This window comes from Hyla sarda, chromosome 2 (assembly GCF_029499605.1).
Source record: "Hyla sarda isolate aHylSar1 chromosome 2, aHylSar1.hap1, whole genome shotgun sequence".
NCBI lineage: Eukaryota > Metazoa > Chordata > Amphibia > Anura > Hylidae > Hyla > Hyla sarda.
In genome coordinates this window covers 234,994,623-235,007,955 of record NC_079190.1, presented here as the reverse complement: position 1 = coordinate 235,007,955, position 13,333 = coordinate 234,994,623, and the positions used below count along the sequence as shown (strand labels likewise).

General features: G+C 42.5%; 1 protein-coding gene across 5 annotated transcripts in view; it reads left to right on the top strand.

Annotated features, from left to right (window-relative positions):
* The window catches only part of TUBD1 (tubulin delta 1), a 77,327-nt gene extending 72,888 nt beyond the window's left edge, over positions 1-4,439 (top strand). For 3 of the 5 annotated variants that reach the window (XM_056556677.1, XM_056556678.1, XM_056556680.1), the window contains exons 9-10: positions 186-369; positions 1,280-4,438. In XM_056556677.1, the coding sequence (XP_056412652.1) occupies positions 186-369; positions 1,280-1,382 (287 nt within the window). In that variant the 3' untranslated portion in view covers positions 1,383-4,438. Of the gene's footprint in view, positions 1-185; positions 370-1,279 lie in introns of all 5 variants that reach the window. The other 2 variants (XM_056556681.1, XM_056556682.1) reach the window with 1 other exon arrangement.
* Positions 4,440-13,333: the final 8,894 nt, after the last annotated feature.

Sequence of the window (13,333 nt, the reverse complement as noted above, 5' to 3'; positions counted from 1 at the left end):
CCTACATTTGTAGTCAAATGATTGAGATACATGTGACTGAACTGTATTGTGAATATAACAGAAGCCTATCTTTTGTGAGATAAAAAGTATGAACTGTACACCCCACTACACTGTATTACGTGACAACTGAGTAACATGTCACAGGGCATGTATGTCATTCACAATTGCTTTTTGTATTATTTTAGAGGGCTTCAGAGAACCAGCATTGTATACTTCCTGGCTGCCACCGGATAATTCATTTAGTATTTGGAAAACACCAAGAGCTTTCAACAAATACGAGAAGTCTGCTACTTTAATGAGCAATAGTCAAGGCCTGTTGAAGCCATTGGACACCATTGTTGGAAAAGCATGGACCATGTTTGCTTCAAAGTAAAAACCTCTTGTTTCTTTATTACCCTTTTTTCCGATAAGCCACATGCAGCTTAGCCCTGTGGAATAGGGCTACTCTGCATCCAAACCAAGGGCATAAGCGAGCTGCCACAAAAGATTGCACCTCAAATCACAACATCTGGACAACATGTCAAAAGTTTTATACAAGTAGTAATGCTTTATATTACTTGCATTTTACCACACTATACAAAGACCAATGTTACCAATGATAATACTATACAAGGCCCATATTACAAATGCAACGCCTTTACTTCTACGTAGTAAATCAATAATTACAGATGTTGGGTAAAAAAAACTTTACAAAGATTAAAATTACCAGCATCCATTGCCCATAGAGCAAAATTGCAGTCCTTTATGGATGGAGTAGGTTGTTACAAGAAGACCGCTGGGACCCAAGCTCATGACACCCCAAAGAATTGTGCCACCTTTTAAACCCTACACAGTATCATTCAGTATTAATGCCCAACGTTCTGAGTAAAAGGTAATATCATCACCTTTTTCCCCTACAGAATAAAACTTTCTTACCCCAATTTCATTGTAATGCTGGCATTGGGTACTGACCTCACAGGCTTCTTCTGGCCTGTGAGGTCAGTACCCAATGCCAGCATCACAATGAAAGTACCTCTTCCCATCTGCTGCCTATGACAGAAAATGGACATCTTGTACATGTTCCTGGCATATTGCCATTGCCAAGTGGCCTGCAATACAATGAATGGCAGGGCAGGCAGCTTAAGATGGCATCTCAAGAATGTAGATACAGTTTAAAAGTGGCTTACTAAGCCAAAAGTTTGGAGGCCCTCGCAATTACGAAGTTTGCCCTGCACTGCCCTTGACTATTCAGTTGGTAAAGTAACTCATGGCTGATTTTGATTTTCCTTTTTTGTTTCAGAGCATATGTTCACCAATACACAAAATATGGCATTGAAGAAGAAGATTTTTTGCAGAGCTTCACGACACTTGAACAAATTATTTCCAGTTACTCCACTTTATGAGCAGAGTCGGTGCAACCCGGCTGTAGGTGCATTTTGGCGCCCCCAGGACTCATACATAAGGCCGTTACTGTCCAGATGTCACAGTTTAGTGTGAGTTGACAGCACCCGGGGCAAGGCAAAGTATTGTGTACACGCACTTTTACTACCTGTCTTCGGAGCAAAGCTGCTTCACCCTTGGAGACCTGCGGGAATGATGGCCCGCACCATCAATTACTGACTGAGACAGGATCTTCTCCTCAGCCAGTGATTGACTGAAAAGGTTGTCACCACCCTGCATGTTTGCTAAGGTGTGGGCCACTCTGCTCTGAGGATCAGTAAGTAGCTGGACCCCATTCTGAAGATCGCTGGGGGCCCTAGTGGCCAGACTCCTCTGTAATCAGTTATTAATCCCTTATGCTAAGGATAGAGGATAAGTGTAGTTCCCCAGACTACCCCCTTTAAAGCACTATTCCCAAGTTTCAAGCCTGTGCGATCTTTAGCTCCAGTGTGGGGAGATGCAGGTCATGCTGGAGAGTACAGTTGCCGAGACAACCGTACCACACTCAGCGAAGTTTTGCCCTCTAGTCCCATTCATTGGAAAAGGGCCTGTGCACAAACCTTTACTGAGAGTGGTACAGATGTCTAGGCAACTGTACTGTCCCACACTGAAGCTGAACATCGAGCAGCCTGATGTGTGCCCTAAGTGTGTGCAAGACCACCTAGCATTCCAGAATGTGTTACACTGTACATTAGGATGTGTACACACTGTGCATTTACCCATTCCTATCCCTCATTCAGAGCTGCCAGCATCATAATGTAAGTAATGCTGCGCATCCTACAGGATGTGTGCCAGGCCGCTAGAAGGTGCTGGCAACGTGGGCAGTGCTTTTGACTCTCTAATTGGTCTCCCACATGACCTCTACCCCCAACAAGGTAGACTTTGGACTAGCTAACTTACACTACCCCAGTTATTTCTTTTCACTCCTGTTGCCACCAGTGCACAGAAGGAAGAGGCAGAGGCAAGCAGCTAGAGGGCTTCTTCTGTGCACCATGAGATTCCAGTTCCCTGCACCTGTACAATATTCGCCACTCATTTTAATTTCTAAGGTGGAGGAGTGGGAACATTGTACGAGGCCTAGACCATTTCTATTACCTTCAGATTTAGTCCCCCCCCCCCCCCAAAAAAAAAAAATAACAAAAATAACTGAGCACTAAGGCAGCTGCCTAAGCTACCTTATGGTAGCGCCTGCCCTGTTTAAGAGTACAGTATTTTATTTATTCTGCTGATGCAACATCTACATGTTTTATAGCACAATCTGCTGTTCCAGTATATAAGTAGCATCCTTTTTATGAGAGATGGGTATATTTATAATAAATATTTATTTTTCATTTATTTTATTTTTTTAACTGTAGGTTTTATGGAAAGATTTTCAATTACAATAACAGAATAAAGCATAGAAAGCCCACCACAAAAAGGATGGCATCAAAATGAGCAACATGGGATACATAAGTGTAGAAACTATGTAACACAGCATTTCTGCATATCCTGAGACTAATAAGTAGCAATAGCACTAATATGAACACGACAGATACCAATAATAAAAATAACGAAAGGTAAAAATCAGAGAACACACATAAGAAATCCAAAGCAAGGGGCGGTAGTGCTATAAAACCCAATAAAACAGTATACAAAAGATACATACCCCAAAACAGAAAGAAAAAAGGGGATGAGAACACAGAGAAAACAAACACAAAGACAACATAGAAGACAAGGGGAGGGAGAGAAGGCTCATTGGGGAGCTGAATCCACATAATGGTCGAAAGGCTCCCACACTGTGGTGAACAGAGGAATTGTGTTATTTAGGAAGGCTGTAAGCAGCTAAGGAGCAGAAATCCCTAGGGGCTTTCCTCTTCCATAACTTCACCACCAGCATCTTGGCAGCCAATAGAATATGGAGAAAAGGTTTTAAATGGCTTTTTCCCCAGATTCCTAGGCAACAGATGCAGCGGGTAAATCAGGGGGTCCAGTGGGATAGAGACATGAAGCAAATCTGAAGCCAGATGTCCGACCTCCATCCAGAAAGGACCAATAAGAGGACAACACCAGAAAATATGGTAAGTCGAACCGACCCCCCACCACAGTGCCAGCACTGGGAAGGGATGGCTGGATGCAGTCTATGTAAATGCTCAGCGGTGTGATACCAACCCATCAACATCTTATACTGGGTCTCCTTGTAAGCTGGGCAAATAGAGGCACGCTCCCAAATGACCCTCTACTGGGGAAGGGATTTATGTGGTTGAAGCACCTCCTCCCAACGGCCCATATACACGTGAGAAGGGGCAGAGCCCTCAGCAGGGGAGCTCAGGACTGAGTAAATGTTACACAGGAGGCCCTGGCGACATAAATGCTCAAAGGCTGTCGGCAAAGAAACTACCATCGAGCCAAGCTTAGAGAGCATTTGATGGAGCATCTGCTGGTAATGGAACCATTCAGAGGAGGAGAGACCATATCTACACCCTGTTCCAAATGAATATGAAAATTCTATTTAAGTGTCACAAAGATTAAATATTTAGTTTTTTCAGTTTAACTCATGAATAGCATTGTGTCTCAGGGCTCTTTTGATCAATGAAAACAATCTCAGACACCTGGGATAATTAGGTGGGCCCAATTTAAGGAAAAAACTACTAAAGGGGGTTGTTCCACATTATTAAGCAGAGACCCATTTTCAAGCAATATGGGGAATAAAAAGCATCTCACTACTGATGAAAAGAGTGAAATAGTTCAATGTCATGGATGAGGTATGAAAACATTAGATAATTCACGAAAACTATTTAGAGATTTGTGGCTGATTCAGAGCACAGACGGGTTCCTGCAGATAATGGCACATTGAGGAAGATTTCTGCCAAATCCATGTATCGGATAAAGAGAACAGCTGCTAAAATACCATTACATAGCAGCAAACAGCTATTTGAAGCTGCTGGTGCATCTGGAGTCCCATGGACATCAAGGTATAGAGTCCTCCAGAGTCTCATCATGTCCCCCATCATTCCCCCTCATCACCCCCCCCCCAACCTGTCTCATCATTTCCCCGCCTCATCATCCCCCATCATGTTCCTCCTATGGGGTGGTCTTCAACCTGCAGACCTCCAGATGTTGCAAAACTACAACTCCCAGCATGCCCGGACAGCCTACTGCTGTCCGGGCATGCTGGGAGTTGTAGTTTTGCAACATCTGGAGATCCACAGGTTGAAGACCACTCTTTCCCTTTCCTTACCTGGCTGCGCTTCGGAAGGTCAGGTCAGGCGGGGGGCCTTGCGGGGTCAGTGAAGCAGATGAGTGAAGTCCTCTCCCGGCTCCTTGCGCGGCATCAGTGACGTCACTTTTCATTTCCTGTAGTTGCCGCCGAAAAGTGACATCCCTGATGCCGCGCAAGGAGCCGGGAGAGGACTTCACTCATCTGCTTCACTGACCCTGCAGCCCGCAAGACCCCCCCGCCTGACCTGCCGAAGCGCAGCCAGGTAAGGAAAGGGGAAGAGTGGTCTTCAACCTGTAGATCTCCAGATGTTGCAAAAATACAACTCAGTTGGCTGTCCGGGCATGCTGGGAGTTGTAGTTTTGCAACATCTGGAGGTCTGCAGGTTGAAGACCACGCCATAGGAGGAACATGACGGGGGAAATGATGAGTGGGGGGATGATGAGACAGGTTGGGGGGGTGATGAGGGGGGAATGATGGGGGACATGATGAGACAGGGTGGGGGATGATGAGACGGGGAAATGATGGGGGACATGATGAGACAGGGGGGGACATGATGATGGAAGACAGCTCCGATCATCCCTATTTTCCAGGCTATTGGGTCATCGGAGACCAGATCAGCCTGGAATCGCTGCAAATCGCCAATCTGAATTGATCAGCAATTTATGGCGATTGCCGACATGGGGGGGGTCTCAGGTCTCCTCCCATTGTCGAAAGCTCTTATGGAATAATTTATTTTTAGTCAAGCTTGCCAAGGCCGTATACAAATGTATTTATCCCTAATTTTACCATCCATTATTTTCCTTATAATCTCGGGGTAAAACAGAATGTTTATAACCTCCTTTATCAATAAACTCAGGAAACGCATTTTTTAAGACAATATATTCCAACCATCCTCCCTCCTTTTAGATTAAATTTTTCTTTCAATTCTGTCCAATTCTGGAATTTATCCCCCTCCAAACATCTTTTATCCTAACACACCTCTTATTTCTTAATAAACTCCATCTTTTCCATCGCTCTCACTTCGGGTATATTTAAGTTATCCAACAGTTGTGCCTCATCCATTATTCCTTTTATGTCCGTCTCTCTCCTTAATGCCCTCTGTTTTAATCAGGCTTTTAACCATCAACACCTTCCTTCATTCACCTTCTTCTAACTTCCCTGATTCCGACAATTGGAATGTATCTATAGATTTCGGACCACTACCGGATAACAAAAAATCGAAAAAGGAAAATTCTTTCCAATTAGTAAAAAAATGTATTTGTCCTGCCAAGAAACACTTGTATATGTCCGGAAAATCTTTCCCACCATTTTAATTCATTTGACAGAAATATTCTAATTTGATTCTCATTCTCTTTCTTCCCCAAATTAATGAATTGAAAATTGAAATGATTTTTTTAAACAGCTTCATCTCGCACCAAATTGGTGCAGACCCAAATACGTACAGAATCTTTGGCATCAAAACTGTTTTAATTAATGTTATTTTTTCCCCCTTTTTGATAAATTTAAATCATTCCATATATTCGCCTTACTTTCTATATCCTTTATTAATTTTACCGTGTTTAACTGATGATATCTTCCTATCTCACTAGACATATATATCCCTAAAGATTAAAATTTTTCTCCATTATCTATTACCCTTAATCCAAACATCTGCCCTATAGTTCCATCTCCAATTGGCATGAGAACCGATTTCGACCAATTTATTGCCAGTCCAGAAAATTTACCATAGTTATTTATTATCTCTATCACTCTTGACAAAGATTTCCTTGGGTCCTCAAGAAACAGCAGAATGTCATCTGCATATATTGTAATTTTGTCCCCTCTTCCCCCAAGCTCCAAATCATATTAATTCATTTTTTCTTATACTACTCACCAATGGTTCTATAACCATCGCAAATAGCAGAGAGGAGAGAGGGCAACTCTGCCTAGGGCAACCCTGCCTAGTCAACCCAAATCCCTTCGAGCTCATGCCATCTATGTTTATCTTCCCCGTGGCATTTGAATGCATCAACTAAATTATTTTAATCAGAACTCGTCCCACTCCACCCTTTCAAACGCTTTAACCGCGTGCAATGACAAGATGGAGTGGTAGCTGTAAATTCATGAGTACTCTATAAATATTGTACTTTGTCATTCTTCCAGGTATAAACCCGCACTGGTCCTTATTTATTAATTCTGGCTTAATTATCTGTATTCTGTTGGCTAGAGCTTTTGCTACAATTTTAATATCTGTATTCAACAATGATATTGGTCTATACGACTCTATTTCTTTTTTCTTCTTCTGGTTTTAACAATAATATTATATTGGCCTCACTCATTGATTTTGACAATGCCCCATTTTGAGAGAACTATTTATAACTCTAACAAAAGCTGGAATAAGAATCTCTCCATATCTTCTATAAATTTCAAAGGGGAACCCATCTCCTCCTGGAGATGGGTCCCCCCCAATAGTACCCAATGCTTTGTATAATTAGTTCACTGTTAATGGGCCATTGAGTTCCTTCAGCTCTTCTTCTGAAATTCTAGGTAACTCAATTCTATCCAAGTAATCTTTAAATTCCTTCTGACTAAATTTTGACTCTGTTTTATATAATGCCTCAAAATATGTATCAAATTCTTGAATTATATTATCAGGGTTATGCTGTATCACTCTATCTTTTAATAGCATGGATACTTCTATTCCCTTGTTGATTGATAATTAGGGCCATACATTTTTTATTAGGTTTTCCCATTTCCATAAATCTCTGTTGACCTTTAAAACTAGCTTTTCTCCTACTTTTTCTCAATTGAATAACTTTCTAGTTTTTCTTGTTTATCTTCCCAGTCCTTTTTTATTGTCCCTTGATCCATCTATTATGAATTTTTCCTCTGCTTCTTTTACTATATCCTTAAAAAATGTTTCCCTCATATTAAAGGGGTACTCCGGCACTAAGGATAGGGGATAAAATGAGTGATCGCGGGAGTCAGCTGTCATAGGCTTGCATTGAGGGGGCAGAGTGGGACGTCACACGTGGCGGAGCCGTGACATTACAATACTCTGGTCCCATGATTGGCAGTCATCCGTCGCTCCGAAGATGCTCCGGGGGCTGGTGGTAATGGGGTGCTGCATAGGGGATAAGATGTCTTAGCACCGGAGTATCCCTTTAAACTCCTTTTTTCTTTTTAATTGTGTGTATTCGTTCCCCTCGTAAAAATGCTTTGCCTGTGTCCCACATGATTTGGTCTGAAGCTGTACCCCAGTTCCTATCAAAAAATTCAATTAACTACTGTTTTATTACCTCATTCTCCAAAAATTCAAACCAATATACGTTAATTCTACATGTTCTCACTAAATTTCCCACTCCCGTATCAATTTTAATACTTAACGGAGAGTGATCCGAAATACGAGTAAAATAATTAATCTTTCTAATCTTTACACTCCCCAACTTATAACTCAGACACAAATCTATGCGGGACATTGTTTTACTGGTATTATTCGAACAGGAATAAATATTTTTCCCTGGATTGCGAGCTCTCCATATGTCTATTAATCCTACTTCATCGCAAAACTTCTTCAGGGGGGTTTGTCCATAGTTCTTTCTTACCTTTCCCAATCTTAACCTATCTACCTCTTCATTCATCACACAATTTAGATCACCTTGAATGAATAGCGGACTTTCCCTCTTCCCTTGCCAAAACCTAATTACAATTTGAAGAATATCGGATGTGTACGGCGATGGTATATATATACAAATGCCAAAGTTCATATTAATTTCTCCAATTTCCCATTATAAATCTTCCTTCTGTGTCAATTAATTTTTTCGCTGTGAAGTTTCTAATAAGCAAATTATACCTGGTAAGTGCTTTTTTTGAATATCTCCTATCGCTATTCTTTTGTGTTTATGCCCCTAACCCCTTATGTTCCATACCAATATGCTCATACACATCCTATCTTCCCCTTGCAATCATCAATTCTTCCAAATGGGAAGGAAGAGGACGAGAGACAGAGAGTAAAAAAAAAACAAAAAAACTGTGTGTAGAAAGTCTTCTTGAATGAGGAGGAGAAGCTAAGACAGGCTCCGTCCCCCTCCTCTAGCTCGTGCCCCACGCCAAGCTATGCTGCAGAGCCTGGTGCAAGCCGGAAAGTGGGAATGCCATACCCCCTGTGAACCCAGTTTGGAGGAGAGGACCCTGGGGTGGGGAACTCTGAGCGGAGAGGAGATCTTGAGTACCTGGGAGTGCCGTGTCCGGTGAGAGAAGAGCGGGAGACAGGTGAGCTGCGCTGGGCTGCCTGTGCCGGAGCTCCAGGACAGTCTGTGAGTGGAGACTGCGGGTGTGTGCTTGAGGGTACATGGACCGCTGTGGGGGCCCCGGTGGTGAGGAAATGCTGTGGTGCGACTGGAGGTGCAACATTCTGTGACGGGAGGTGCGCACGACACCGAATACGGAAGACGCCGAGAGATCCGCAGGCCACATGGTGGTTGCCGGGGGAACACCGGAATCTGCGGAGGAGAGTAGGTCAGGTCTGGTGATTGCTGCAAAATCGCTGGGGTAGCTGGTGGTGATAAGCTGCTGCTGCCGGGACACTGAGGACACGTGGCTGCTGCAGGAGGAGCTGCGGTATATTCAGAGCACTGGAGCTGATGTGGAGACACAGCAGCTGGAGATCCATGGTGAATGAGGGGCATAGAAGGAGCCCCTGGATGGAGAGCAGGCTGTAGAGGAATAGATGCTACCCCAAAAGTGAATTCTCCTGCTACTTTAAAGGGCGCCTCCTTTCAGTGAAATCCACCCCCGCCGTGGCGAAAGCACAGTGGGGAATAGAAGTCGGCTACAGTCGGGCGATTAATCCGCTGGATGGGCGAGACTGCTCCATTTTTTGTGCCTTTTATCACTTGTACTGTCCTGGGGGGAAAGAAAAAAAAACTAAAAATTGACTAACAACTAAACTGACTAATAACCATCATATATATATTAGTAGTGAAGAATTTCTATGAATAAATCAATAAAGTTACTAACAAGAAAGGAAAAAATATATATATAGGACATTCTGCTAATTTATAGGAAATCTACAAGTCCAGAAAAAGGAAATAAAAATACGGGGAAGATGGATATATATATATATATATATATATTTGGCATCACCAACATTAACTTGGAGAAATAAGCAGGGAAAGCAAAATGTAAGGGAGATTTTAAGGGTATGTTCACACTACGGATTTGTAGCAGAATCTCCACTCACGGAACTCAGCGAGAAGAGATTCAGCCTGGCAGCCAGTGGTGGTGGGAGGGCCATGCGGCACTGCGCCGTCACCATTGATGGCTATGCAGTGCTCGCAGACTTCCGCGCAAAGAATGAACATGTTCTTTCTTTGCACGGAACAATTTCAGCGGCGGAATTTTTCGCCAATGAAATTCCGCAGTGTGAATGGGTCTCGCGGAAGACCCATTCACACAGATGCTAAAGTTCACTGTGCGGAATTTCACTCGCGGAATTCCGTGGGTATTCCGCAGTGTGAGCATACCCTAATGGAGGAAGAAGAGGAAGGCCCAACAGTGACAATTAAAGTGATATTGGAGACAATATGGAAATGTAATACATCTATTGAGGGATTAGCTGATTAGATAGGAAGTATAGGGTCAGATGTGACATTAATAAGGGACAACATGAGAAAACTTATTGAAAGATGTAAAGAAATGGAGGAAAGAGTGTCAGAATTACAGGGGATGAAATGCAAATATTGAAAAAAAAAAAGGGGAAAGAAAAGCCAGAATGAGAACAAATTTCTAACTCAGAAAATAGAAATGGAGGATAGATCTAGGAGAAGGTATCTGAGACTGTTGGGCTTCCCGGAGGGGAAGGACCCAGTGGGCTTTATGCAAAGATGGATACTTGAGGAATGTGGAGAGGGCAAAATATCCCCCACATTCGGTATTGAGAGAGCTCACGGGTCCCGATGCGTCCGTTCCCACCGGGTAGTCATAAAATTACCAAATGAAGGAGATAAAGATAAGATTTTATTACCTACAAGGAGGTAATAAATATGCTTTCCAAATTCTTTACTACTCGTATAGCAGCTGAGAACATAGTACAGATAAAGGTGAAAAAACAGTGTAAACAAACATGCTAGACAGGTATATCCAGGTAACCAATCAGGTAACATCACAGGTGATATAAGACAGTGAGTCCCAATAACGTCTCCTTTCTTTGCTGCTCGTCAGAAAGATAAGTACTCTCCATATACTGTGGTTTTTCTCCTCAGTAGTATTTTTCATATCAGTGGTTTTATCTATATAGATTTTCATATTATATATAGATACTGGTCATATATATATATATATATATATATATATATATATATATATATATAATCATATCTTATTCCTGTTTTACGTTTATATTTTTCCCCTGTGTTTCATATACCACTTATCTCCTCTCTTGCCCCCCCCTTTTTTCCCGCTGTTATTATCATTATTATTATTATTACAACTCCCATACCTCTGACTATGTTTCCGAATCCCCCGGTGACTTTCCGCATCCTTAGGAGCGTGCAGTGTCTTGTCTTGTTCCCCGTCGGCGCCATTCTATATCTCTTCATCGCGCTCCTTCCTCCCTTACCTTGCGCGTACTCTCGCGCCTCGCGAGACTACGCGTCTGACTGAAATTTACACTTCGCCACTCGTTCTTTCGCATTCTCCTCAGACAGCCTGCCGCAAGCAGACCGTCAGAGCCCTCAGCTACACCATTTTCATTCCTATACTTCTCTCAAATATAATATCTTAGTTATACTATACTATTAGAATTAATCTACCATTATTTATATATATATATATATATATTTTCTGACCATTTATATATTTTACCTATTGCCATATTACTGCCTATAACTATTCTCAATATGATTGAACAGGAGAATGAGCCCACTCATATTCAAAAACTAGTGGACCAATCAGTCCAATCGGCTCTTAAATCAGCTATAGCCAAAGAGACTGTTACCAAATCTGTCTCTATGGCTATGATTAGCCCCAATCCTCCTAATACTCCATCTGACGTTTTCTGGTCTGCGGACGACTCTGTGTCCAAATTGGCCAGAGGACATAAAAAATCAGGCAACAGGTCCCAAAAAAGGCGTTTTTGCAATACAGATTTTAAAATTCCCACTCCCCTTAATACTGGAGTTGGGCAAGAAACTTATGATTCCACTGTTAATCCTAGTGGTAATACGATGGGTGATATCAGCTCTCACCACAGACCCTCAGCCCTGGAGATGGATAAAGTAAAAAGGGCACAAAAAGCTCAGTCCAGAGCTAAACCGGACTCATATATCGTCCATTCTTCTAATTCCTCTGATGAGGAGGATGATGATGATGATGACGAATATGAAGACTATTCACAAGATTCTGATATTGAGGAGGGTGAAGTTTCTGAACCTCACAGGTCCAAAGAACCCTCTAAATCAGATTCCATCATTCTTGACAGCAAAAGGTTTCCCCTATTCGATCCAGAATTAATTTCACATCCTAGGTCTGGAGAATGGGTCCCCCAACCCTTAGTGACCAAATATGTTTCCACTTGGATAAAAAAAGCCTTTGGATATGGCCGCTAGAAGTAAACTTAGGGATGAATGCCCCAGGCCCACCTTACCAGACAAGGCTACTGCCACCCCTGATGTGGACCCGGTCTTAGTTAAATATATGTTAAAAACCGGGAAACACCCTAAAAAGGGTCTGGACAGATCTCTCCGCATCTGCCAAGATAAACTATTAGATTTATTGGGCCCATTGAATCAAATGATGGATATTGTGGAATATGCCGCAGCCTCTGACACCACTCTAGACACTGAAGTAATGAGAGGCTGGCTCCAAAGGTCCATTTGCCTCTTCGGTAATGCAAATGCAGCCCTTTGTTCAGGAAGAAAACCCTCTTTATGAGGCTTGATCCTCAATTGCCGTATTTAGCAACTGTTGAAACTGAACCCTCTACTGAGGGATTTCTTTTTGGTGACCAGGCCATTAAATAAATTGGCAAATATGTCAATATTTTCACCTCTTTAGATAAGGCCCAAAGTTCTCTAAAGAAAGTGTTTTCTCAAAAAGTTTTTGGGAAGGCCGGGAGAACCAGAGGCCGTTTTCCCGGCCGTCCCTTTGCAAATAGACAATCCAACAGAGGCTCCTTTCAGACACAGCAATACGCTTACCCTGCTCCAACCTTCCAATCAAACCCAACTCCATTTTTTCCATCAAGAGGAAGACCATGGCGATCCCGAGGACAACAAGGTTTCCCAAGATCAAGACCAACTTTAGGTAAGTCTCCCTCCAGGAATTTCTTCCCTTCCTCCTCTAGGAGGCCGTCTCCAACATTTTTTCCCCATCTGGGCTTCTATAACCTCAGATCACTGGATTCTACAAACAGTCCCAGGATATCTGATAGAGTTTGTAACACCTCCAGTTCAATTAACACCCTCCCCATCACATTCAGTTTTCAAATCAGGATTACTCCCTGATCTCTCAAGAAGTCAAAGAATTGACACAGAAAGGAGCTATCTCCATTTCTCCCCCAGATTCTCTAGAATTTATAAGCAACATCTTCCTAGTAAAGAAAAAAGACTGAGGTCACCGACCGGTTATCAATCGCCGTCACCTAAACGAGTTTTTCAATTACCAACACTTCACAATGGAAGGCATCCATCTTCTACGAGACCTTCTGTTAGAACTAGATTGGCAAGTGAAAGTTGA